This window comes from Primulina huaijiensis, chromosome 7, assembly GCF_012295235.1.
Source record: "Primulina huaijiensis isolate GDHJ02 chromosome 7, ASM1229523v2, whole genome shotgun sequence".
Lineage (NCBI taxonomy): Eukaryota > Viridiplantae > Streptophyta > Magnoliopsida > Lamiales > Gesneriaceae > Primulina > Primulina huaijiensis.
Window position 1 is genome coordinate 17,022,693 of NC_133312.1, and position 27,006 is coordinate 17,049,698.

The window sequence follows — 27,006 nt, forward strand, 5'->3', positions numbered from 1 at the left end:
AGGCCCCATCTCGCATGCGCAAAGTGATCAGCTCCTTGACGGTAGCATGCCTCAGAGGTCGAGTCTGCTCACCAAAGAGCTCCTTGAGATGCAAATGAATGTCAGCAGCACTCTTTGCATCCTCAAAACGCCTCTGCAGCTCATCATTCATAGAAGCCTACATATAACACTTGGCTTTCAAGTCATGGTCAAACCAATCCTTGTAAGTCTGCAATTCCTTAGGAGTGCAGTCAGTCGGAGCCTCAACAGGGGGTGACTCAGTCAGTGTATATGCTATCTTTTCCGAATTCAAGACGATTTTTAGATTCCTTAGCCAATTGAGGTAATTAGGTCCGGTTAAAATATGTTTGTCGAGTATAGCAGACAACGGATTGCGAATCGAAGACATTGTCAAATTTTGTACTGAAAAGTAAAACAGATAATTGTTAATGACTATTTTAAAATATTTCGTAAGATATAAAGTATGGACTTTTACTTTATAAATATTTACTCCCACTGTTTTGGCATCTTTCACTACCCTCTAGTGAAAACGTGGAACTCCTTTCCTCAGTAGGTACGCAAGGTCCAATTAGCGGATTATGATCCCGAATAATATCAGCCAATCAAAATTCCTAAAAGGTAGTTTCCAATTGCATCTCCATGCAACCCTCTACGTAAACTTTTGTCTCACGTTTGATTAGGACCCAATAATATGACGTCGTTCATCTTTACGTGTCAAGCCTTACCCATCGATGTTGAACCTTAATGGACGGTTACCATGAGTTCCCTCAATAATATGAGCCGAAATCATGGGAGTTCCACGTAGTTTACATCATCATGTCAATGGATGTCACAACTTTCCGGTGTCCAAGGCCCCCCCAATAATATGAGCCGAGCCCCAAACACGGGTAGCGTTCATCATGCACCCATTGCCGATGGATGACATGGAAATTATAAACACCTTTATAATTCCCCTTTTTGGGCTTGATATTAATTTTGAATCTTATTCAAAATGAGGGTTTTTTAATTTTGAAAGGTCTCATCATTAATTTTATTTTGAAAGCTAGCCATGTTTGATCGTATGATTGCCGGATTCATGCAAATTTGTTATTATCATAATAATAACGCACATACTCATTTTATAACATATCATGCATATATTATAAACAGTAAACAAAACAAGGATGATCAATCGCTCCAAACTAATGGCCCGTGTGAGCTAAACACGGGCCTAGGTCCAATCCTAGGGAGATGCATGGGATGCAAATGCAACTTTTACATAAGCTTCCAATATTTACATGTCTTCGATCTTCATAATCATCAAGGCCACCATCTTCCAATCTTGATCTTCCACTATACTAATATTTACAAATAAATATCCATGGCAAATAGGGATACATCTCATGGGGTGGGAACGGGCCATAAACCAAGCCCACTTTAAATTTGATAATTATTACAATCATTCAACACAAAATATCCTAGCATACACCTAGCAAATTGGGCTTGGGCTTTTGATCATCTTTCATGCATAATATCATATATCATACACCATCAATTAATTATCACAATAATCAATTGATCCAATATTATATATCTTGATCCAATCACTAACCGCCACGATTAAAAACTAAATTAACAAAGTATACAAACTCCTTTGTCTACTTTCCAATTAATTTATTTATAACCGAATTTCTTGTAAATCACAATTTACTATAAATAATTAAAGTCTAACTTCAATTATTTATTTCATGAGAAAATATTTGCAACTTTTGTAAATTTAAACTTAAGGACCCTTAACTCTTAATCATTATTATAATGCAATTTGATTATGGTTAGTTAATTACAGCGGAAAACGAGTTTAAATTTTTTTTTACAATGAGCCCAAAATACATTATTTGAATACTAAAAATAGTATTTCATTTCACATAATCAAATATGCCCACACATATTCAAAACCAACTATATACAAGTAACTCATATCCTCGGGACATGCCCCGGTATGTAAATATATATATATATACTGGGAAATAAAAACATAAAACCTCAGCTCAAACTGTGACTCTCTCCAAAAGCACCCTCTTCGGCCTCTTGATATCCTGGAGTACCTGTCATTGTCCACATACAAAGACAACAACAGCCCCTCTAGGGTGAGCAAAGCTCAGTATGAAACAACCACAATATATATCACAAGTATCTAAACGATGATATATGATGTGCAATGCATGAATGTCGTGGAGGTATCAGGTCAAATGCCCATCCACTGAGCACATGTCAGAATCAAACGAATCGCTATGAAATCAATGCTCGAGCTGACACACCGGCCTCAATCAGGGATACTCGTATGATAGCGTCGACAAAGCGCTATCAAATCTCAAATCTCAATCAATCATCGGGGCCACTAATGACTATGCTTTAAGAGCCACATAATGCCAAACATAGCATCTTGTTCACAAACCCCATAATCAAATCCAATCATATCAAGGTATCCAAGGATCAAAGCTCAACGTGTATGTCATGTATGCCACATCAACTCAACAAATAAGGCATATAGACATTTATTTTCAATCAAATCAATCAAACATATATCATATGATACAGATACATGTCGTATGTTACTTGGTCGCAAAATACCTCAAATCTTTGTTTCCAATCGATGTAGCTTGAAGATTTCAGTATAAAATTCTCTCTACATCAATAACACATTCATTTCCATCAATAACATCGTTCAAAATCAACAATATAAGTTTTAAATATTTTTGAATACTTCAAATTTCATATCAAATCGAAATCATAGCATATTTCAATTCCGACTTTAAAACTTAATTTCTTGTCAGTTATTCTACCACATATATGAATCTCGACTTCAAATACATGCTGTTCCATCACTTCAAGAAATAAAGGTGCTAAAACTAGAAGAAACTTACCTTAAAAGAAAGCTCTCTACGCGAAGATTCCGTATATATAATTTATTTTAAGTTTGGACAACGTTTCGAAGTGGATTCGGACGATAGAAATGAGTTTTCCTCGCTTGTCTCTCGAAGCTTCAGAAGGAAATGAACAAAATGTTGAACATAAATTCGTTCTTATCACCCCACCAAACTCGCGCTCGGGCAATAACATCTCGCGCCCAAGCGCGAGGTGTTCTGCCCTCCGGATGCGAGTTTGTGCCGCGCTCGGGCGGTAACATCTCGCGCTCGAGCGCGGGATGTTCTGCCCGGCATCCTATGTTTCAAATTAGCAAAAATGGTCAACATGCACTTTGTAGATCTATGTTTAGCTTTCATTTGCCACTGACCTTATTCAATTTGGATATCGGACGCGAGAGTATAGTCACTCTCCCCAGATGTGTCAGTACAGAAATTGAAATGCACACGTTACATTTCGAGATTATTTTGCCCTTATTTCCAAATGGATTTGGACAAAACACAAAATATGAAAGTTTTAGTACTATGTATTAGCTTTTCAATGAAATTGGTTTCATTTCAGTTAGACTAATATTCACATAATTATGCCGAAAAACATACAATATGTCACTTTTTGATTGCGGTTCAGCACACTTACTTTCATCATCAATAATATACATTTTACACGTCATCACATAACAATATCATGAATTATCGCTAATCACAAGATGATTTACGATAATACGGTACATGGTCCTTACAAGATATCTGCTATTTGTTGTTCAGTTGATATGTATTCCGGTCTGATTGCTTTCTTCAGAGCATGATCTCTGATGAAATGATGCCTGACGTCGATATGCTTGGTCCTTGAGTGAAGAACTGGATTATATGTTATTGCAATCGTGCTTGTATTATCACAAAATATTGGTGATTTTTTTGCAATGACACTATAGTCTTTCAGTTTTTGCTGAATCCAGAGCAGTTGGGCACAACAACTTCCAGCAGCAAGATATTCTGCTTCAGTTCTGGAAGTTGCTATGGATGTTTGCTTCTTGCCGAACCATGAAATTAGTCTGTCTCCTAGAAACTGACTTGATCCACTGGTGTTTTTACGATCTAGCTTACATCTTGCATAATCTGCATCTGAATATCCAACTAAATTGAAAGAAGAGTCCTTAGCATACCATAAGCCTACATTTTGTGTGCCTTTAAGATATTTTAAAATAAGTTTGGCAGTGAAAAATGAGATTGCTTAGGATCTGCCTAAAATCTAGCACAATACAAACAGCAAATACAATATCAAGACGACTAATAGTTAGGTACAATAATGAACCTATTAAACCTCTGTAAAGTGTCGTCTCAACTGATATTCTCCTTGATCATTGTCTAATTTGATTGATAAACTCATGGGAGTACTTGCAGCTGAACATGTTTCCATGCCAAATTTCTTAAGAAATTCCTTCGTATATTTGGTCTGACTGATAAAAGTACCAGTTTCCAGTTGCTTCACTTGCAGACCGAGGAAAAATGCCAGTTCACCCATCATACTCATCTCGAATTTTTCATGCATTAACTTGGAAAACTTCTCACATAATTTGGGATTAGTTGATCCAAAAATTATATCATCAACATATATTTGCACAAGTAAGATATGATCATTCTTTGAAAATTTGAACAGAGTCTTATCAATTGATCCTACAGTAAAATTATGATTAGTTAAGAATTTTGAAAGAGTTTCATACCAAGCTCTTGGAGCTTGTTTAAGACCATATGAGGCTTTGTTCAAATGATAAACATGATCAGGAAGAGAGTGATTGATAAAACCTGGTGGTTGTTCCACAAATACTTCTTCCTGCAACTGACCATTCAGAAATTCACTCTTCAGGTCCATCTGGTAGACTTTGAAGTTCTTGAAAGATGCATAGACAAAGAACATTCTAATTGCTTCTAGTCTTGCAACTGGTGCATAAAATTCATCGTAATCTATTCCTTCTTCTTGCCTATATACTTGTGCTACAAGCCTCGCTTTGTTGCGCACAACTGAACCATCTTCGTTCAGTTTGTTTCTGTATACCCACTTTGTCCCTATAATAGTTTTAGAAACTGGTCTTGGAACTAAGTTCCAGACATTGTTATGGGTAAACTGATTTAGCTCTTCTTGTATGTCATTTATCCATTTAGGATCAGCAAGAGCTTCATTAGTTTTCTTAGGTTCCAGTTGGAAAACGAAAGCTGAATGAATAAATAAATTAAGCATTTGATTTCGAGTTCTTGCCGGATCAGATGTATTACCTATCATCAATTTTGGAGGATGTGATTTCTTCCATCTGTACTCAGCATTTGTTGTGTCCATTTTAGCAACTGCTTCAGTTGGCAACTGAATATTTTCTTCAGTTTCAGTTGATGTTGTATCAGTTTGTAACTGAGTATTTTCATTTTGCTCCACCAACTGATTATCAGTAACAATTTCTTGTTCAACTGATTGATCCAGCACTTCTGGTTCTGGTGTTTGAAGGATATTTCGATTAATGTGATTTTCTTCTTCATTATCATCCTCCAAACTAATATCTGTAAAGCGATCAATTGGATCAGTTGGCTTATCAGTTAGCACAGATTCATTAAATACCACATGAATAGACTCTTCTACATTCAAAGTGAATTTGTTAAAAACTCTGTAAGCTTTACTAACTAAAGAATAACCAAGAAATATTCTCTCTGCAGATTTAGCATCAAAAGTTTTTAAATGATTTTTGTCATTATCAAGAATAAAACTACTGCAGCCGAATATTTTGAAATATGAAACTACACTTTTGCGTCAATGCTAGATCTCATACGGTGTTTTCAAATGATTTTTATTAATCATTGATCTGTTCTGAGTGTAACATGCAGTTTTTACTGCTTCTGCCCAAAACCTTTGAGAAATACCAGAGTCAGCAAGCATTGTTCTAGCAGCTTCTTTAAGGGTCCGATTTATTCTCTCAGCTACACCATTTTGCTGAGGAATTCTTGCTACAGAGAGCTCATGCTTGATCCCAGTATTTTATAAAAATTGTGAAAGATTTTGATTGATGAATTCAGTCCCTCGGTCATACCTTATTCGATCAATCCCAACTGATTTTTCATTTAATAGTCTTTTGAAAAACTTAATCAGTTGTGCAGCAGTATGGTCTTTGGATTTGAGAAAAATAACCCAAGTAAATCTTGAAAATTCATCCACGACTACTAAGGTGTAATTCATTCCCCCTAAACTCATGACTGGTATAGGACCAAAAAGATCCATATGTAGCAGTTCTAAGCATCGAGAAGATGACTTACAACCCTTGTTTTTAAATGAAGATCTTACTTGCTTACCAAACTGACATGCTGAACAAATTTTATCTTTTGAAAAATCTATTTTGGGCAAACCAGTTACAAGATCATGGTTACTCAGATAAGCAATAGATTTAAAGTTTAGGTGGTTCAACCTTTTATGTCACAACAAGTTTTTAGAAGATTTGGAAGCTATAAAACAAACTAGCGCACAAGGTTACTGAACAAGTATGTCTGTCGAACTGAACTGAGAATTTATTGTCACATAACTGACTGATGTTAATCAAGTTATACTTCAAATTCTCAACTAGTAAAACATCATTAATTGTAAAGTTACCATGAATAAGATTACCATTACCCACAGTTTTACCTTTGGAATTGTCTCCAAACCTGATGCTTGGACCAGTGTATTTGATCGGTTGAGATAGCAAATTTGCATCCTCTGTCATATGACGCGAGCATCCACTGTCCAAATACCAGATTGATTCTTTGTTTATACCTGCCACCTGCAATCACACAATGAATACCTTTGGTACCCACATCTATTTGAGTCCTAAACTGATTAGTCCTTTAGGAACCCAGACTTGGATCAGTCTAACTGACTTCCCAGTTGCTGTGTTCCAAATGGTGTTTCTCAACTTGTGTGTGCTTGGTGTGTTGTGTGCATATGAAGTAATATGCGCTTTATCTTTGTTAAACTGGTTGTTCAGCCGATATCTTTTCTGAACGGGCTTACTATTATAGTAATTGGAGTAGCCATTAAAATAGTTCAGCTTTTTATTTTTGAACCTTTTGGGTGACTGACTTTGTAGGTCAATTGAAATTTTTGGGCTATAACCAATACCATACCTTCTAACCTTATTCTTATTTTCAATAGGCTGTACAACTGGTTTTCTTGGCTCAGGTTGTTCTTGTACCACAACTGATTTTACAAAGTAAATGTATTTCCCTTTGCTCATGTTCGGTTTTGGCTGAGCATTACTGGTGGAAATTTCATCTTGGTTGCTGAGCCCTAAACAAGTTTTATCAGTAACTAATTTTTGTTTATCTTGTATTTCAGCTAATGCAACAGATGATTTATTCCATGCTTTAATTAGCTCAGTTTGCTTTGAATTCTCAAGCATCAACTGCTGAATCATTGATTGATTCTTGCTTCTTTCAGCATTGAACTCAGCAATCTCCCATTTAAGACTCAACAAATTAAATGATTCATCGGTTTTAGTTTTATCATCTTTGGGATCAGTTTGCTTTGCTCTGGCCTCCTCAAAAGATAATGCAAGCTTGTGATACTCATTAACCATGTCATGAAGTGTAGAAATGAGTTCATCTCGTGTGAAATCAGTTGAACTAAAGTCGAATACTTGTTGACTGGTGGACTCCAGTTCTGTGTCATCAGCCATGAGACACTTGACCTCTTCATCATCATCACTAGAGCAGCTCAAGCTCTCAGGTTCTGAATCATCATTGTCAGATTCTACCCATTCCGACTTGCTTTCCTCAGCTAGAAGCACCACATTCTTCTTTCTGTAAGATTTCTTGTCCTCCTTAGATCTTCTCTTGAGCTCATAAGGTTTCTTTCTCTTTTCATTTGAGCCTCGACTGTCCTTTTTTGGCTTGGGACAGTCAGCAATAAAATGACCAGTTTTGCCACAGTTGTAGCAAGCATTAGGTTCTTCTTTGGAATGATTTTTCTGATATTGTCTTTGGAAGTTTCCTTGACTTCTTCTCATAAATATTCCAAACTTTTTAACAAACAATGACATAGCGTCATTACTTAACTGATTAATAGATCTTTCCACTGAACCAGTTGGTTCCAGTCTGACAGTTGTTAGGGCAGTTATAGCAGCTCGTGTAGATGGTTCTCCTTCTCTTGTTTGTAACTCGAACTCATAGGCCTTCAGGTCAGCAAATAGATCATGTAGCTCGACCTTGTTGAGATCCTTTGATCCTCGCATTGCCATGGTCTTAATATCTCATTCCTTGGGAAGACCTCTGACTACTTTCAGTGCTACCTTTTTATTTGAATACACCTTCCAAGTGCATTCAGTTCGTTGATTATTCCACTTATTCTTTCATCATATTCATGCATGGATTCTCCAATCTTCATCTTGATATTGTTGAATTTTTGAACGGCAACTGATAGTTTGTTCTCTTTAGTTTGCTCATTGCCCTCGCATAACTGAATCAGTTTCTCCCAGATTTTCTTAGCAGCTCTGCACATCTTTATCTTGCTGAATGTGACTTTATTCAGCGTTTTGTACAGAATGTCTTTAGCCACGTTGTCCAGATTGGCTTTTCTTTTATCTTCAGCTGTCAACTCATCTCTTGGTTTTTCAATACGATGTGATGCATCTTCAGTTATGGCAACAGCAGTGTTTGTCTTCAATATTCTCATGGGTCCCTCTGTAATAAGGTTCCACATATCATCGTCTTGTGCAGCTAGATGAGCCTGTATTCTGATTTTCCAATTATCGAAATTCTCTCTGGAGAAAATTGGAATTTTATTGAATGAAGACATGATAATCAGTTTGTGTAGAAATATTCAGAGACAAGATTCAACTGCTCTGATACCACTTGATAGGATCGGTTAGGGTGTGAAAAAGTGTTTAGAAGGGGGGTTGAATAAACACTCACAATTTTCACAACCTTTTCGAATATTGAGTCAGTTTAGTGATAAACTGAAACTCGGAAATCTTGTCAGTCGATATCAATCAATTAACAAAAATAGTGCGGAAATAAACTGACTGAAAAATAGAATAAAACTGAAATAAGAACACACAAGCTTTTACGGATGTTCGGAGATCTCAATCACTCTAATGTCACCCATTCTATCTCAAAGATAGGATATTCACTAAAAGACTTTGATCAATACAAACAGTTGTACAGATCCACTTCAGTCATGGACTTAACAATGCAAAACTGAAACTTTTAGTTAGAAAACGATTTACAGTACTCAATTGGACTTAAATAACTTAGCACGGCTGATTACAACAATATCAGTTTGTGCTTGTAAGCTCTAAGTATTGCCTTTAAGTGCTATGAATGTATACAATAAGTGTGAGCTTTTCAATGAACAGAAGGCTTGCAAAGATTTCAGCAGAGTAACAGCTTGGTTAATAGAATAGTGTTTGATCTGTTCTCATCTGCTCTTTTCTGATTTTTATAGGCTTCACTTCAAACGCTAATACTGAATGCGATTTGAATCTTTCTATCCGTTGTTTTCCACTTCAACGTTCATCTGACAGTCATACACTGTAGAATTTCTGAAATGCGGCGTTCCTGCTGTTCTTTGTACAATCTGTCGGTGGTTGAGCTACGTCCTTTTCACTGATGACGTGTATAGCTGAAAGATCAGCTGATAGGCCATAGCTGATAAGCTCACAACTGATGTAGCAACTGATCAGTCAGTTGTCTGCGTAGTTCAGTCAGCTGGTTCAGTTGCCTTCAATTATCTTTACATTAATCTTCAGTTATAGGCAACCGATAGTTTGCGTATATTAGATTAGTTACGATCATTCTTCTTGATCAGTTAGTTCAATCTATTAAATGCTCAGTATGTCAAACTTCCGAAATTCAGTTTCTAACACATAAGCCCATTAACATGCAAATTAAAATATATAAAAAGGATTCATATGTCTTTTTGAGAAGTATGCAGCCGAAAACACACACACACACAACACACACATTTTTCGAAAATTCCTAAGGGAGAAAACAAGGAGTCTTCATCGGCCGTTCAATCTTTTTCGCGCCCCACGCCAACAATCGTGTATTCGAGCGTTCTAAAACTCAAAGGCACGTTTCTAAATTTCTTTGACGCATCATTCAATCCATATTATGCATGTTTTGTTTATTTTTGCATGAAAAATAGTGAAGTTCAAATTGCTTATCTTTTTGACGATTATTTTTAAAGTTTTGAAGATTTTTACATGTATATGAACGTGTTATGATTTTCAACGAGTACGCTGACAACATAGGACGTTTAAGGGATTGAACAAGTGCCGTTTAGGCACGAGACGAGGGCTGGACAAGAGCTAGAAGGGGCCGTGCATGGCTGATGGTTAGAGGCTAGGGTTTTCATGGGACATGTGTATGTACGGTCTCAGCTAAGGGAAGAGGGGCGTGCGGCTCGACCAGGGCTTGGGTAAGGGGTCATGCTAGACATGACTAAGGGCTAGGAAGAGTCCTAGCATGGCTAGGACCCAAGGGCAGCTGGTAGGGAAGAGTCAACAACCGCATGGACTCTTCCTATGCACGTGTCGGGCTGTTGCTGAGGGTAGGGCTCGCGGCGGGCTAGAATGGTCTATGCATGTCCAGTAGGGTCTAGTGAGGATGGTAGAGAGTCGGGACAGAGGCTGGTGCCGCTTGGTCCATGGTGGTTCGAAGAAATTGGAAGAGATGGGCTGCGGCTGTGGGCTGTGCGCTTGGGCTTTTTGCGTGGGCTGGGGGGCTATTTTTCAAATGTGGAAAAGATACAATATTTTATGATTAAAAAGAAAAAGAAAAATATTTTGAAGGATGTGAATTGACTGTGACATAAAAGATATGAAATATTATTTTTTGGAATATCGTGAGAGAAAAGGTCCCAGAGGAAACCCGTTTACGGAAAAAGGCCCAGAGGGAGCCCGACATTTCCATTTTACGTCGGTGCCTACTGCTCGTCCCCATGCACAATGGTGAGCTAAGACTGATCAGTCGATTAGAGAATAAAGTTTAGTCACTTTCAATGATCATACTTCACCCAAAATGATAAATGATTGAAAGTTTTACGATTTATGATTTATTTATGCTTACAAGTTTATTTTAAATAAAAGTATGATTTAAATGCATATGCTTGTATATGTATTATTTGTTACTCCTGTTTAGAACGTGCTGGGTCATTAGACTCACTAGGCTTAAATGCTGCAGGTGATGATGATATTGAAGGAGGCGCTGACGCTTGAGTAGGTCGAGTCCGACAGTACACTCCCGAGAGACTTTATTATCCGCATTAGCTTGATAGTTGAAAGTTTGAAAGATTTTTGTTAATGAATTTATTAGAGATTTTTGTGCTTTATTTTGAAGTTATGATGATCATGTTAAAGGTTGGAGTTGGATTGTTTAATTGACGATTTAGGGATTTTTATGCATTTGAGATTTTAATGTTAAACTATTTTGATTTAGGGAAATGTTAAGTTAGTTGATACGATGATTTTCGAATTCTATGATCAATTTTAAAAGAAAGAAAAAAAATTAGTAAGATTTTAAAGTTAAAAAGTAGATGACGTTTCAACTTACCTACCACGTGCAAGATTCAATTGTAGAACTTTATCACCAAGATTTGTTTCAATTTTCAGTCATGTGGGGGATTGTTGGAAATTTGAATTAAATTTAAAGTTTAAATGAAAATTATGACTCATGAATATGAGAGTATATTTTGGCTCTCCACATTCTTGAGTTAATTATGACTTATGATTGTAGAAATGTCTTTTGACTTTCTAAATTCTTGAATTAATTAGAAACTTTTGGCTCTTCATATTCTTGAGTTAATTGCAAGCTTAATTGACTTAATTGATCTTCCATGAAGTTTTGTGTTTATTTTGGAATTTATAATTAGTGTGTCAATTTTCTCAATCCATATAAATTTTTTTTTTACAAACACACTCAAGCATTCTCTTGTATTTCATATTGCTAGCTTTTTATTTGGCATCCGTTAATTTTTGGTGATAAAGTGAAGGTATATTTTCGGTTTGCCGGTGTAGTTAATCGTGCAGAGTTGCTACATGGTTTTGTCGTTGTATCTTGGGAAACAGTTGTCCGTCCTGAACCTCGAAGCATTTTTGGAGGGGACAAATATGTTTTAAGGAAACTGTCCTTCGTACATGCCTCAGTTTGATTTACCTCTTTCCTACTGTTTGACATACTCGATATTTGTACTTTCAATAACATGCAGCCTTTGTTTAGTGCTTTGTTTGTATCTATTTAATTCTATTTTCGCATCCTGCTATATAATTGTTATTTTCATACTTCAGATTTTAGCGTTTTGGCTAGCAAAAGGGTATGCAATCAGTTGTGATGTAATCGTTCCACCATCGTGGTTTGTTACGCCTTGTAGATTCTAGCTGTTGGATTCCTTCTTCCTCTTCTTCTGCGTGTGTGGTGGTATCTGGTTTGGGCTCTTCTTCTGGGCTCTATATTCCAAGCTGCTCTTGGGCTTGGGCTTTATTAATGACCCCTTTCCAAGCCCACTATTGAAGAAGTCGGTCCACTGTCTTAGTGTCCAGGATAATGAGAATGGCTTTATCAGTCTCCCTTTCTCCGGAGCTTCAGATTACGGAGATGCAAAAATGGCAGTGAAACAGTTTCTGCAACTTCCCATATCACGAATTTGTACATTGAGTAACAAAATTGGATTCACCCTCTTCTCTATCAAATTCATTCAACACTCTCCTCAGCTATCGGGTACCTTTTTCTCTGATGCATCATTTTCTTCTAGAAACTTAACAACGTTAGCTCATTCTAGTGTTTGTGTAGAAATTGGAAGAATATGTAATAAAGGGCTAGTCGTAATATGTGGAACTGCAGTTTTCCGAATCTTGAATTGTTCTTTCATAACGTTTGCGTTGTATCTTCTTGTATCGGAATTTATTTTAGACTGTTTGGTCATTGATTTTTTATTATTTGCCCTTTTTTTGTCAGCGAGATGGGTCAGGGCCTGCGCGCTACAGCCTGATAGAAGTTTTACTGCATTAAGTTTGGTGAAAACTGAAGTGAAGAAAAAGTAATTACAACTTCGTTCTGTTTTACTCTGCTCTTTTTCAGATATTGAATGTAACTTGATAGTTGATGCTACCAAGAAACTGTTTTTGTTTAATTTAAGTAATGTTATTCGTATCTTCATCACATTTTATAGGAAAAGGAGACTGGACGAGATATGTCTTGAAAGATTTGAACAGTATAGTCGAACATTCATTCAGTCTTGGATCACTCAAGGTATGCTTCTCTTGAAGATGTTGGACTTACAAAAACTTTGTTAATTTTCTTTGACTATTTAAAAAACTGAGATTTATATATTTAGTCCTTCGAAATATATAGTCTCACAGAGAGGTTGAAGTTCTTGCAATAGCAATGTCGCACTTCTTGTGTAAAATCATACAGAGTCAGAAGAAAAGATACGAAAAGAAGTATTCTTAGACATAGTAGATGATTTAAAGAGAAAATTTAAGAAGTATTCGTATCTTTTTCATTAGAAACATTAAATTGAGTCTAATCTTTGGTTGATCTTATAATGGGTTCGTATTTTGATTTTCAATATCTAGCAAGCCGTTGCATCCTGAGAAGCTTATACAGATGCTATTTCTATCTGAAAATGTTTGTTCTAAATCTTGCTCTAGATTTGGTATCAATTACTTTTAGCTCTGTGTTGTGGAAGTTGAGCGTCACCAAAGAAAAAAAACCTATGTTCTTGTATTATATTCTTCTTTTCTTTTCACAGGCAAGGTAACCGTTGATGGTAGAGTGGTAAACAAATGTGGGACTCCCATCTGTGTTAAATCTATATTCTTCTTTTCTTTTCACAGGCAAGGTAACCGTCGATGGTAGAGTGGTAAACAAATGTGGGACTCCCATCTCTGTTAAATCTATCGTGGAGATCAAGGCTGAAATTCCTAAATATGTATGTAGGTGATAATTCTCTCATAACAGCCTATAGCTTGACATTTATTTATGCATTGTTTATGTTAGACATATTTGTAAGGTCGTTGAAACTTCTACCTTTCTATCTATTCGTACCCTAGAGCTGGACACAAGTTGGAGGCTGCCATTGAACAACTAGAGATCGATGTTACTGGAAAAGTGATTCTTGATTCAGGACTTTCTACTGGAGGGTTTACCGATTGCTTGCTTCAATATGGTGCTTCATTTGTTTATGGTGTTGATGTGGGTTATGGACAGGTAAGAATTCAGACTAAAGATTTTTAACCAAAGGCTATTGAATTTCTTCTTTTGCATATTCTATTAAGATTCAAATTAAATGGAAGTACTTGTTCTATTTTTTATTTGGTTATGTATAAATGCGAAGCATGTATGGAAAATATTTCTAGAGGTTATTTCATATTTTTGCCTATTTTACCAAGAATCAAATTAATATGGAAGTGCTTGTTCTATTTTTTTTATTTGATTACGTAAACATGGGAAGAAGTTGGGAATGTTCCGCATCACTTAGTTTATCCCTTAACACATTAGGGATCGATGGTCTGTTGTCCGGATGATATTCGTTCATTCTATGTCGGTGGTTTATGGTTTCCTGACTGTGGCTGAATTTGAAGATTTGTGATAGAACCTAAAAAATTAAATATAAAATTGGCATTTCGAGCTGCCTTCACTCCAGAGAATCAAGGGAAGAAGTGATGATTTTTTTAGCATAATCTCTAGGTGCTCTAGTTTTGTTATCGTGCATGCTTTGTACTGATTAAATAACGGATCACTATTTTTGTTTAGGTGGCTGACAAAATACGCAGACATGGACGTGTGAGTGTTATAGAACGGACAAATTTGCGATATCTTACTGAACTACCGCAGAAGGTTGATCTGGTTACTTTGGACCTTTCCTTCATTTCTTTACTGACGGTACGATTTCCTTGAATGCAGTTATATTTATTTCCTGCATTGTTTTTCCACCTGAGTTGTTTTACACAATGTATGCTTCTTTTTGCATACAAAAAATTTTACTTGTTTCTTGTAAAGTTTGCAGGTCATGCCTGCTGTTATCAGCTTAATGAAAGATAACGGCACGATAGTTTCACTAATAAAACCTCAATTTGAGGCACACCGATCACAAGTATGTGCAAACTTCATTTTTCTAGCTATGTTTATGGTTTATATTACAAGACTAGAGTGCGGGCACAATATAATATTTTATTTGTCTGGTATTGCATAAAAATGTTTTGAGTCTTACTTTTGGCAAAATCGGTCACTTTTGATCAATGGGCTAGGTTAATTGGATGCTCCAAGTGACGCTCTGTGTGTAATATTGAAAGAACATATCTTTAGAATTTTTATCCACATTCACACCATTTGAAATTTCCGCTTGTTTGATTGATGTCTAAATTTCAACTGTCTTTCAGGTGGGAGGTGGTGGGATTGTGAGAGATCCCTTAGTCCATCAGGAGGTAGTCTTTGTGTAACTTAATATTTGGAATTTAGTAAGCTGGATTTGTGTAAATGCTTTTTTCCCCATTTTGATTTCATTTTCTTACCCTTTAGCAGCATAAGCCTTTGATCCCATTGGTCCCTTTTAATTTTAAACCTTGATGTTGACTGAGATGTGAACTTTCCTACATTATTCTAGTTGTACATGCAACTTTGTCTCAAGAATCCACACACGCTTCCGGACCTTTCTGGATGGTTTCCATGCATTTTCTTTTGTTCATTGTTCATCAAATCTTGGAGGCTTTTGGTTCATCGATTATCCTATTTATGGACGAGTCTTATCATATGGCGGAAGTCTGAAACTACGTTCAAATAGAAATGATGTTGACATCGAGGCATAGGCTAGAGGTAACAGTTGTGTTTTATTTTCTTGTATACGACCACTAACTCTATTTTCCAACACTTAGGTTCTTGCAAAGATCATAAATGGTGTACAAAAGCTGGGATTCGAATGCATAGGATGGATAGAGTCTCCCTTAAAGGGTGCTGACGGAAACAAAGAGTTTCTTGCTTGCTTCGATCGAAAACCTATGAAATATGATGAACTTGTATCGCTCGGTGAGGCAGATATTTACAAATTGTACCGACCCATGAAACAAGAAACGTGATTTGAGCTTCATCTGTGCACGTACACAGTCTCTCTCTCATATAGCTGAGCAATATACCTATTTGTTTAGAGCTGGGATCTTCAACTTCTGAGGGAAAAATATTAGACTTGATATAAATTGTAGCATACACCAGTGGAACTTCTTGTTGGTACTTGTGATCAAACGGCATATGTGCGTGCTAATATTTTTGTTATGAAATCTTTTTAATGGATAGAGTTAAGATATACATATTTCACGAAATGAAAGACCTCATTTTCATTATACATGGCATTTGAAATATTTAATTTTGTTTAAACTTCAAACTCTACATTCCCGAAAAAAATAAGAATGTCATTACAATTTATTGTTACAAGTTGTGTTTAAAAAAAATTAATAGAAGTCGCACAATGAACATGAAAACTGATAAAACAATTTAGCAGTGGGATACATTTATGTCAAACACAAAACGGAAAATTCCTTTGAAAAAAATATATTACAACCCCAAATTACATCAACTTGCGAATGTCAACTACTAAAAACCCGGATTCGTCTATTCTGGCAATGTTTTAATAAGGGCCAAATAGAAGGATGACTACCTAAATGAACAAATGTATTGCAAACGAAAGTATTAAATTACAAATTCCCTACAAGAAAAAAACAAAGGATGCAGTTTTCGGCAAATTTTCTGGTTCTGTTATTATCTTATGTAACTCACTTTTATCCGATTTTGGACCACAATTGTAGTAGGGCATTTGACTTTTCTTACGATTATGCTCACAAACATGATCACGCAAATTACCAGAAAAACATTGAAAAGTCTCGAGGCTTTTGAAATCCGGTGCAAAGTAGTAGTCTACCAACCGGTCTCTGTGGATCTGTTTAGCTTTTCAGCAAATGTTTCGGCCACAAGGAGAGGGAAGGCAATGGTTGCATCGCAGTGCACCTGCAAATCCAGCTAGGATTATAGTTTGCTACAAATAATGTCTACCAACGTAATTCAAGCAGCAGAAAGCCAATGATGAGTCCACTAATAGACAATCTGTAATGACCCGAATCTTTATTTTGAATGAAGTATTAATTAATAGATGATTAAAAGGTTGCTAATTAAGTATTATTAAGGAATTGATAATTCGGGATCAACCTGTTGGGATCCACTGAATTTAAAATGAACAACTCAATCTCCTTCAAATCACATTATCCCGAGAAATTCAACTAGACAAATGAGATTCTAACATATGGCAGATAAGATTGATTCGGATTTTCTGAATTAGTCCGGATGCAGCCTATAAATGGAAATTGATTTCTTTTGTTTCCTACACCGCTTCCTTCAGAGAGAGTTATAGTCATATACCTTAAGTTTTCTAGTCATTTTCTAGGGAACTTTGGTGTCGTGAAGTTTCGGAGCTAGTTTTGACTCGAGGAGGGGTCGGTGAACTGAGATCGAGACATCATCAGCAGGCTGACGACGGACATAGGTATAATCTTAAAGCCTTAAATAGTGATTTAAGGATCATTAAGGAGAACTTTGTAGCATGTTTGGTAATTCATGATCTGGTTTATTAGTGATTTCATTATGTTGGTATTGTTTAGGTTCAGACGAGTAAGCTTTCTGTCAGAATGTTTTACTGAGGTATGTGATGTACTGACTAAGACATCCAAGCGTAATATACACACTTATATGCTGCATATTTATCTGTTGCATGATACATGTTTTATTACTTTGGCATATCATGTTTGAAATATCATGTTGAGCCTGATATCTTTTGAGATATACCTCGTTTGTTGGGTTCGCTCAGCCCTATTCTGTATTTGGACCATGGGGCATCGAGAGCTACAATGTCCGATGAGACCCGCGGGCTCTGATGACCTGGACATTGTAGGTCCACATCTTGATGATGAGTGTACCAGCCACAACATGCTTAGGGCAGATCAGAGACTACACACTCATGCGTCTCTAGACTGAGCATGAGATTCTTGACTTGATCCTTGATATCGACATATTGCATTTCGCATGCATCATATCAGTTTGTATACTCGTACATTCTCCTATTGGCCGATTGTCGTTCAAGTCCTTATTTTCATCTTGGGCACCCCATTCCACGGGGCAGGTCTTAGGTTGGACAGTTCGGACGGCCAAGGCAGTGGCTAAAGCAGTTGGGTTTTTGGTGGCGATCCAATGGAGGTTTTATTTAGTTTATCGTATTCTCGTTCAGAATTATGTTTTCGATATGGTTGTATTAATGTTTAATACTGCTGTTATTGTTCTGTTTTCGTTTGGGTTGTAAGATGATTAAATTATTTGTTTTCTGCTGTTTAATTGTTGTTATTAAATTTTAATTGTGTATGCTTATTAGTCTGTTTAGTAGTGGCTCGGGTAAGGGCGCTACATTTGATGGTATCAGAGCATGCAAAAAATTTTGGACATTATTAATTCTTTTTCGAGGAATTAGAGGTTGATTTTGGTTTTCTTTCAGATGTCAGGAGATGGGAGCAGTCACGGAAATGTGGGACATGGCCTTTATGGCGACGATGAGGCTGGACGAGAACATCGTCGTAGAGATGTGACGGAAGGCGTCACCAAGATCATGATGAAAGGAGACGTGGGAACCGCATTAACATTATGGATTTCATGAAGATTGGACCTCCACCATTGACCAGAGAGGAGAATGCTGATGTTGCCGAAGCTTGGGTCGATATTATAGAGCAATGTTTTCTAGTGCTACACTATGACGAGGATGAAAAGATGGAGTTGACCGATTTCATGATCCAAGAAAAGCTCGGAAATGGTGGAAACATGTTTCAGCCATTCTAGTTTAGCAGCATGAACGGATTCATTGGGAACATTTCCGTCAGGCCTTCATCAATCGTCACTTTCCGCCAGCTCTTCGTCATGCGAAGGAGATGGAACTGTTGACCATCAAGCAAGGAGATTCGAGCATGGAAGATTACCCAAAGCGTTTTACGGATCTGTTGCCGTACGCTCACATCAGCGAGAATTCTGCAGCAAATTATTCTCAATTTTTGAAAGGTTTGAACCAGGAGATTTTTTATCGAGTTTCTGTCTGTGACGATCCTACTTCGTACGAAGGATTAGTGAGTCGTTGTCGTCAAGCCGAGATCAGTATTGCTAGGATGAAGGCTATGCAAGCTAGCAAAAGTTCTAGTAGATAGGAGCGAGGGGTCAGTCTTTCAAGAAGTCTGTATCTTCTTTTTCTTCCGGTTCTGGAGAGGTGCACAGTTTTGGCAGGAAAAAGCTGCAATGCGGCCACTCCGGACGCAATCACCAGAAGGAGAATTGTCAAAGAGTGACATGTGCTTGTTTCAATTGTGATAGTTTTGGTCATGTGAAAAGGGTTTGCCCTAACTTAGAGGATCAGAGTGGAGGCAGAGGTTCTATGGTAGGCTCTTACAGCTGAAAACAGTCTGAGGCCACAGTGCAACAGAAAGGTTTTCCTGCTCAAGGTTCCCGTCGTGGAGGAATATCACAAGAATCTCAGCAACGCCCAAGAGTTCAGGGGCAAGTGTTTGCCCTAAACCAAGAGCAAGCTGAGGAGCAAAACGAGAGTCATTGCAGGTAATTTCTTTTTATGTGGTATCCCTGCATATGTATTAATTGACACTTGGGCATCGCATTCATTCATAGCATCAATGTTTGTTAAGAAGCATAAACTACCCTACGTGCCATTAGATGTTTTGATGTCGGTGTCTATAGTCTACAGTCTACACCGATGGGACAAGAGGTTTTAGCTAAGCGACTTGTAGTAAACTGTTTGCTAGAGTTTGAGGGAAAATACTTGTCTGCCAATTTGATGATATGGGCTATGGAAGATTTCGATTGTATTATTCGAATCGACTTATTGACTAAGTATAGAGCGACTGTAGATTGTTATCAACGTCTAGTTCAGTCTCGTCCAGAAGGAGACGAGAATTGGTTCTTCTTCGGTGAGGGAGCTCGACCTCCAATGCCAGTAGTGTTTGCTGTAAAGGCACAACGGGCTTTAGCGAAAGGAGGAGAGAGATACCTCATTTATGTTGTGGACGTATCGAATGATGTAATCAACGTGAAGAACATTCCAGTTGTCGATGAATTTGCTGATGTTTTCCCTGATGAAATTCCTGGATTTCCTCCAGAGACGGAAGTGGAAGCGAAGATAGAATTGGTAACATGAACCGCACCTATCTCCAGAGTGACTTATAGATTCTCATCAACGGAGATGAAAGAGTTGAAACAACAGTTACAAGATCTTCTTGACAAGCTCCTTGGGGAGCACCAGTGTTGTTCGTTAAAAAGAAAGATGGGTCTATACGACTTTGCATAGATTATCGACAGTTGAACCGAGTAACGGTCAAGAATAAATATCTGTTACCACGGATCGATGATTTGTTTGATCAACTGCAAGAGATTTCAGTGTACTCGAAGATCGATTTACGGTCTAGATATCATCAACTTCGAGTTCATCAACGTGATATCCCTAAGACTGTATTTCGAACAAGGTATGAGCATTACCAGTTTCTAGTGATGCCATTTTGTTTGACTAATGTTCCAACAGTATTTATGGATTTGATGAACCGAGTATTCCAGGAGTATCTTGACAATTTTGTCATTGTCTTATTTATGACATACTTGTATACTCTCGTAGCCTTAAAGAGCATGCACAACATTTAAAGATTTTGTTGCTAACCTTAATCATCAATTGTATGTTAAGTTATACAAGTACGAGTTTTGGCTCGACATAGTTGTCTTCTGGGGACATGTTATATCCAAAGATGGGAGATCAGTGGATCCTAGCAAGATCGAAGCAGTGTTGAGTTGGGCACGACCGGAATCAACTCAAGAGATAAGAAGTTTTTTAGGTTTGGTAGGTTTTTTAGGTTTGGCAGGTAATTACCGGAGATTTATCTCGGGATTTTCTCAGATTGCCAAACTAATGACAGCTGACGTGTAAGAATGTGCAGTTCGAATAGACACATGATTGTGAAAATAGTTTCAATGAACTGCGTCAATGTTTGACAAATGTACCAGTTTTAACTCTACCATCTGGATCAGGAGGATACATTGTGTACACCGATACATCACTTCAAGGACTTGAGTGTGTTTTAACTCAGAATGGTCATGTGATTGCATAAGCATCCGGATAGTTGAAGAAGCATGAAGAGAATTATCCAGTTCATGATCTGGAATTGACAACGATTGTGTTTGATTTGAAGATCTGGTAACATTACGAATCACAAGAACTTGAAGTATATCTTCACTCAAGCAGAGTTAAATATGCGCCAAAGAAGATTGATGGATTTGTTAAAGGATTATGATTGCGAAATCAAGTATCATCTAAGATCAGCGAGATTATCTGCACTTCAGACAAATTTCATATCAAGTGTAATCCAAGATTGTTGTTCTCTGGGATTTCACTTCCGTCATAAGAAAGGAATGGAATACATTCGAGTAACGAGCATTTTATCTGAACTGACGTTGTATGCCAAAATCAGAGGAGCTTAGTTTTCAGACCCGAAAGTGAAAAAGTTAGCAAGGTTAGGTAACAGAGACAACACATATAGCTTTGCGTTCCAAACAGATGGAACCTTGTGTCTTTCAGGGAGAATCGTAGTTCCAGAATGTTCTAAATTAAGAGACGAGATTTTATCTCAAGCTCATAGGAGTAAGTTGAGTATCCACCCTGGTAGTATGAAAATACATAGAATTGAAGACCAGGTTTTGGTGGAAATGTATGAAGAAAAGTGTTTACCAATTCGTAGCCAAGTGTCTGGTTTGTCAGCAAGTGAAAGCTGCACATCGTCGACCAGGAGGATTACTTCAGAATCTTCCTAACCCTGAATGGAAATGGGAGCATGTAACGATGTATTTTGTCACCCACTTGCCGTTATCATCTAAGAATTGTGATCCCATTTGGGTTGTTGTAGACCGATTAACACATTTCATTCCGTATAGTCGGGAATATAGTTTTGATCGCATGGCAAGACTATACATCCAAGAGATTCTTAAATATCATGGTGTGCCAACAAGTACAGTCAGTGACAGAGACCCACGCTTTACCTCAAGGTTCTGGGGAAGTTCTCAAAAAGTGTTGGGAACGACATTGAGTCTGAGTACTGCCTATCATCCAGAGACCGATCGTCAGTCAGAGAGGACTATTAACACTTGAGGACATGTTATGTGCTTGTGCTTTGGTTTTGAGTTGTATCTTTGTAATCTTTGTAATCATGAGTTGTATTTTATTCAATTGTATTGTACTTCAATTCTGATTTCGAGGACGAAATCTTTGTAAGGTGGGGAGAATGTAATGAGCCGAATCTTTATTTTGAATGAAATATTAATTAAAAAATGATTGAAGGGCTGCTAATTAAACATTATTAAGGAATTGATAATTCGGGATCAATCTGTTGAGATCCACCGAATTTAAAATGAATAATCCAATCTACTTCAAGTTACATTATCCCAAGAAATCCAACTAGACAAATGAGATTCTGACACGTGGCAGATAAGATTGATTCGGATTTTTTGAACTAGTCTGGATGCAGTTTATAAATAGAAGCTGATTTCTTTTATATCCTACACCGCTTCTTTCAGAGAGAGTTTTAGCCATGTACCTTATGTTTTCTAGTCAGTTTCTAAGGCACTTTTGTGTCGGGAAGTTTCGGAGCTAATGTCGACTCGAGGAGGGCCGGTGAACTGAGATCAAGACATCATCAGCGGGTTGACGACGGACGCAGGTATAATCCTAAAACCTTAAATAGTGATTTAAGAATCATTAGGGAGAACTTTGTAACATGTTTAGTAATTCAGGATCTGGTTTGTTAGTGATTTCATTATGTTGGTATTGTCTAGGTTCAGTATTCGACGGGACCCGCGGGCTCTGATGAGCGTAGGAGCCAAAACATGCCTAGGACATATCAGAGACTACACACTTATGCGTCTCTAGACTGAGCATGAGATTCTTGACTTGATCCTTCATATCGACATATTGCATTTCGCATGCATCATATCAGTTTGTATACTCGTACATTCTCCTATTGGCCGATTGTCGCTCACGTCCTTCTTTTCATCTTGGGCACCCCATTCCACGGGGCATGTCTTAGGTTGGACAGTTCGGACGGCCAGTGGCTAGAGCAATTGGGTTTTCGGTGGCGATCCAGTTGAGATTTTATTTGCTTTATCGTATTCTCGTTCAGAATTATGTTCTTGATATGGTTGTACTAATGTTTAGGATTGCTGTTATTATTCTGTTTTCGTTTGGGTTGTAAGATGATTAAGTTATTTGGTTTCCGATGTTTAATTGTTGTTCTTAAGTTTTAATTTTGCATGCTTATCAATCTGTTTAGTAGTGGCTCAGGTAAGGACGCTACACAATCAAGTGACCAAGGAGTGGAATTTAAAAGCATTAATTCAAAAGGGAAATATTAAACCTTCACTGTCTTGGCAGACACTCGAATTTTGCCCCAGGACACGGCTTCGTCTGGACGGGCACCTGAATCACTTCCATCATATTCTTGCGCAGTGTTGATGAATACAGCGAAGTCAGCGCCATTGCGCATCATGTTCGCATTGCAAATATGATGCTTAGGCAACCCTCCTCCAAGAATTATAATCCCGGTTTTCCTAAGACCAGTGTGGACAGCCTCACCATTCATGGCCCTAATATCTGTTTAACACAACAAGCCACTCCCTTAACCTAGAACATAGATTGGAACAAGTTGATTAAGAGAATTTAATTACCTTGCACAATGTCTATCACTAGACCAGGCTCACTCTTAAATGAGTGAAAGTATAACATATCACCCAAGGAACCGTCTGTTAAGCCCGGGCAGAAAACTGGAATGTTGTTCTGCAGCAAGAGAAAATGGTCGATATTCTACAGAATTCACATACTTAACACTGTTACGAATATAAAAAAGTCAACAAAGCCTTGATAGATAATACAATAACTAAAGAATTTCCCCAAATACAGATCCGTCTATTTAACTAGACGAGATATACTGCTTAGTTACTGCTATATTCACATTTATTAAAAGGGGTGAATTATAGACACAATCAATCATCGCTCCGTCAACTTCCAAGAAAAACCCATATCCGGACCAAAACTCAACAAATCAGACTCGGTAGTCCTCTCTCAACCTTCAAATTTAACGAATAAAATTTGATTTTCTAGTTATTTACATTTTAACATTTATCAAAATAACTATCACCTTTTGGTTGATATTTTTTCCTTTCCCCAAACCAAAAATACCATATTATTTTATGCTATATATTATTATATATAATATAATAATATATTTTAAATTCATTAAAATACCCACATTGTATTAAAACATCAGGTTCTAGATAAAAACGGAGTTAACCGGTACAATAAATTTTGTTTTTCTACCAAACCTACACTAAATATCTTTGGTAACTTAAACTCAAAATTGTGATATATTGTTGTCCTGACATATCCTTAAAGTAAATATCTTTTTGTAAAAAGATTTTTCATTTTTGCCAGCCTGACAACCTTGATGAACGTCCATAAAAAAAATTACATGAAGCAAAAAATATAAATACTAAAACACTTGCATGAACATCTACCTTGTATGCCCAATACAAGTATGAGCTCTCGTCATTGATTTCTTTCCCAAGGCGAGCAATCACTTTTGATGGGGTCCAAAGTACATTCTGGAAAAATACATGGAACATGGTTATAAAACCAAAAATTAAGACTTGTATGGGTTCTATAACATGAGGAAAATTTAATATAAAAAGAGGCTGAAGCAATGCTAGGAAAGGAGAAAAGTGTGGTGGCTTGTGTTAGAAAATGCACTTTTTTCCATACAAAATCACATAATGTGGGATTGAGCTAGTAGTTCTACCGCAAGGAGAAATATTGTGGTAGCATGTAAATATGGAACAATTGTTAACATAAGGAGCTTTGGGAGTGTTAGAAAATTTTATGCTTTAAGATAAGTGATTAAATTTATATTTATAGATTGTGAAAATGTGAAAAAATAATAAGTGAGTAGTGTTTGAAAATAAAAGTAAAAAACTGAAATTTTTTTAAGATAGGGTGTTTGGTAAATAAGATATTCTAAAACTATCTTTTTAATAAAATACAAAAAAAACCTTTATTGAAATTTTTGCAAAAGATAATGATTGATGGTATAATGTACATGTTTTGCACTAGACAAACATATTGGGGTAAGAATGTCTAGAAAATGTCCATTTTTTTCCAAAATATCAGAATCACTTTTGAAGAATTGGAATCAGAACGAGACCAGCTTTTGAATTTGAGGCCAGCTTTTGGATTAGATTAAAATACTTAGAAGCTGGATTTTGGGTTAAAAAACACAAAAAAACTGATTTTTTATAAATGAATTGTGAAAAATCACTTTATTTTATAGGTTGCAAACACTTCCTCGATCCAATAAAAATTTGAATCTTTGAATACACTTCAAATAAAAGCGTGAGAAATTTCAATCTAGCGGTAAGCTTCAGTATAAAGTATTTTATTCACATGGACCATATCAAGGAATCTAATTATCCAAGAAGGTTAACATAGTTACTAATTTATCTTTTGGCAAGACGAAAGGACAATGTCCTAAAGAATACCTGCAAATTTTGTTCATGTAACATCTGATCGAAAATTGGAATGATCCAATCCTCAAATCTACAGTAGTTGTCATTAGGAACCAACAAATTACCAATGCGATTCAAGCCCTTTGAACGAAGAACAGCTCCAGGAAGATCAAAGTCACCTTTGTATGTGGGAGAAAGGCACTTCACAAGGTCCTCCTCTATGCCACCAGCTGTAGTCACCACCACATCAACCTACAGACGCATTGAATAAATTGACACCAGACTTTTGCTGAAGTCGCTAACTGAACTTTGAGTGTTTCCACTTTTTAAGGAATTCTGGTGATATTACATTATATGAAATTGTTCACGCCATAGTTTTTGATAAAAACATTTATGATTTTCCAATGTTTGAGGGTGAAAAACCACTCAAAGTGATTGGCACAACCACCACAAAGTCCTGCCCCACCAAACCTGTGGTGGTAACCCAACTTTAAAAATCAAACAGGTCTAGTTGCCAAGTCATTCCTATCCAAACTCAAGTATCACAGGTCTAACATACTTTGAAGAGACATAAACAGATCATTTATTAAAATTTCATAACTTAAGTTCCAGCTTCTGAATTTCCAATTAAAATGGACAAAAGTGAAGCATTACAGTTAGTAAAATAAAGGGGGAACTATAGATTGGTAAAGCTGACAAGCTCCCCTCACATAAATTATTCTACAAAGATTCATGGAAGCCTTCAAGAGAGCTAGTGTTTTTTAGAAAGTCACTCACCATGCGATGCTGAAGAAGATATCGAATTATGTCCCGAACGCCAGACGAGATGAGATTTGACGTAAAACCAAGAAACACCTTGCACGTCACTGATTCTCTGAAAGCCATGTTTTTTTCCTCTTCGCTGCAATCCTCAGCCGGACTCTCATCCGAGAGCCTCCAATCTAACTTCAACCACAACAAAAAAATAACAATAACCAATCTGAAAGATAATTCAACATCATTCTAGAGATCAACGAGAGCAAATCGACAAACCATTTCATTGACAATTTGAATGGCGTCACCAAGATTAGATGCTTGAAAGCCCGTGGAAGCCATGGATTTGAGCAACGCGTGATAGTCGACGCCATTATTGAAATCGTAACCCTCGATTCTAGGGGATGCGCCATCCAGAGAAACCGAGCTTTTGAACGCCGCCTTGCGCGCAGATTCCATTAGAGTCCTCCTCCACGGCTTCGCCGCCGAAACAGAATACAGCTGCGTCGAGCGGACGCAGCTTTGTATATATAAGGTAGTGAATTCAATCTTGAAATTTAATTACTTTAATTAATTTTTGTAGGGTTTAAAAGTCTAGAATTTTGTAAACTCTATAAAAGTTTTGTGGTATTCAAATTAGATTTTTATAGAATCTTAAAAAGTTTAAAGGTATTCAAACTTGATTTTTTAAAAATCCATAAAAATCTATAGGTATTCAATATTTCCA

General features: G+C 36.9%; 2 protein-coding genes across 3 annotated transcripts; one reads left to right on the plus strand and one right to left on the minus strand.

The window, feature by feature from the left end:
* The first annotated feature begins 12,455 nt into the window (after positions 1-12,455).
* LOC140980700 (uncharacterized) lies at positions 12,456-16,248 on the plus strand. The gene is made up of 10 exons (XM_073446707.1): positions 12,456-12,629; positions 12,867-12,948; positions 13,081-13,160; positions 13,748-13,850; positions 13,964-14,120; positions 14,667-14,795; positions 14,920-15,006; positions 15,293-15,337; positions 15,785-15,988; positions 16,054-16,248. Exons 1-9 carry the CDS (start codon positions 12,515-12,517, stop codon positions 15,983-15,985), a joined length of 999 nt encoding a protein of 332 aa, XP_073302808.1. The 5' UTR covers positions 12,456-12,514; the 3' UTR covers positions 15,986-15,988; positions 16,054-16,248.
* Positions 16,249-16,553: 305 nt separating this feature from the next.
* LOC140980699 (deoxyhypusine synthase-like) lies at positions 16,554-26,801 on the minus strand. Of its 2 annotated transcripts, none has more exons than XM_073446705.1 (7): positions 26,559-26,801; positions 26,304-26,471; positions 25,560-25,778; positions 24,543-24,629; positions 23,697-23,805; positions 23,387-23,622; positions 16,554-16,907 (listed from the first exon to the last, which is right to left on the minus strand). In XM_073446705.1, exons 1-7 carry the CDS (start codon positions 26,736-26,738, stop codon positions 16,818-16,820), a joined length of 1,089 nt encoding a protein of 362 aa, XP_073302806.1. In that variant the 5' UTR covers positions 26,739-26,801; the 3' UTR covers positions 16,554-16,817. The 2 variants fall into 2 exon arrangements, with proteins under 2 accessions (XP_073302806.1, XP_073302807.1); XM_073446706.1 differs by having other exon boundaries at positions 26,304-26,467; positions 26,559-26,790.
* Positions 26,802-27,006: the final 205 nt, after the last annotated feature.

Coding starts and splice junctions, on each gene's coding strand:
- LOC140980700 (XM_073446707.1), top strand. CDS start 12,515: ATGGCAGTGAAACAGTTTCTGCAACTTCCCATATCACGAATTTGTACA. Junction 12,630..12,866: donor ACACTCTCCTCAGCTATCGG/GTACCTTTTTCT, acceptor TTTTTTTGTCAG/CGAGATGGGTCAGGGCCTGC. Junction 15,338..15,784: donor ATCCCTTAGTCCATCAGGAG/GTAGTCTTTGTG, acceptor TCCAACACTTAG/GTTCTTGCAAAGATCATAAA.
- LOC140980699 (XM_073446705.1), bottom strand. CDS start 26,738: ATGGAATCTGCGCGCAAGGCGGCGTTCAAAAGCTCGGTTTCTCTGGAT. Junction 25,779..26,303: donor ATCTTCTTCAGCATCGCATG/GTGAGTGACTTT, acceptor ATGCGTCTGTAG/GTTGATGTGGTGGTGACTAC. Junction 23,623..23,696: donor AGTGATAGACATTGTGCAAG/GTAATTAAATTC, acceptor TGTGTTAAACAG/ATATTAGGGCCATGAATGGT.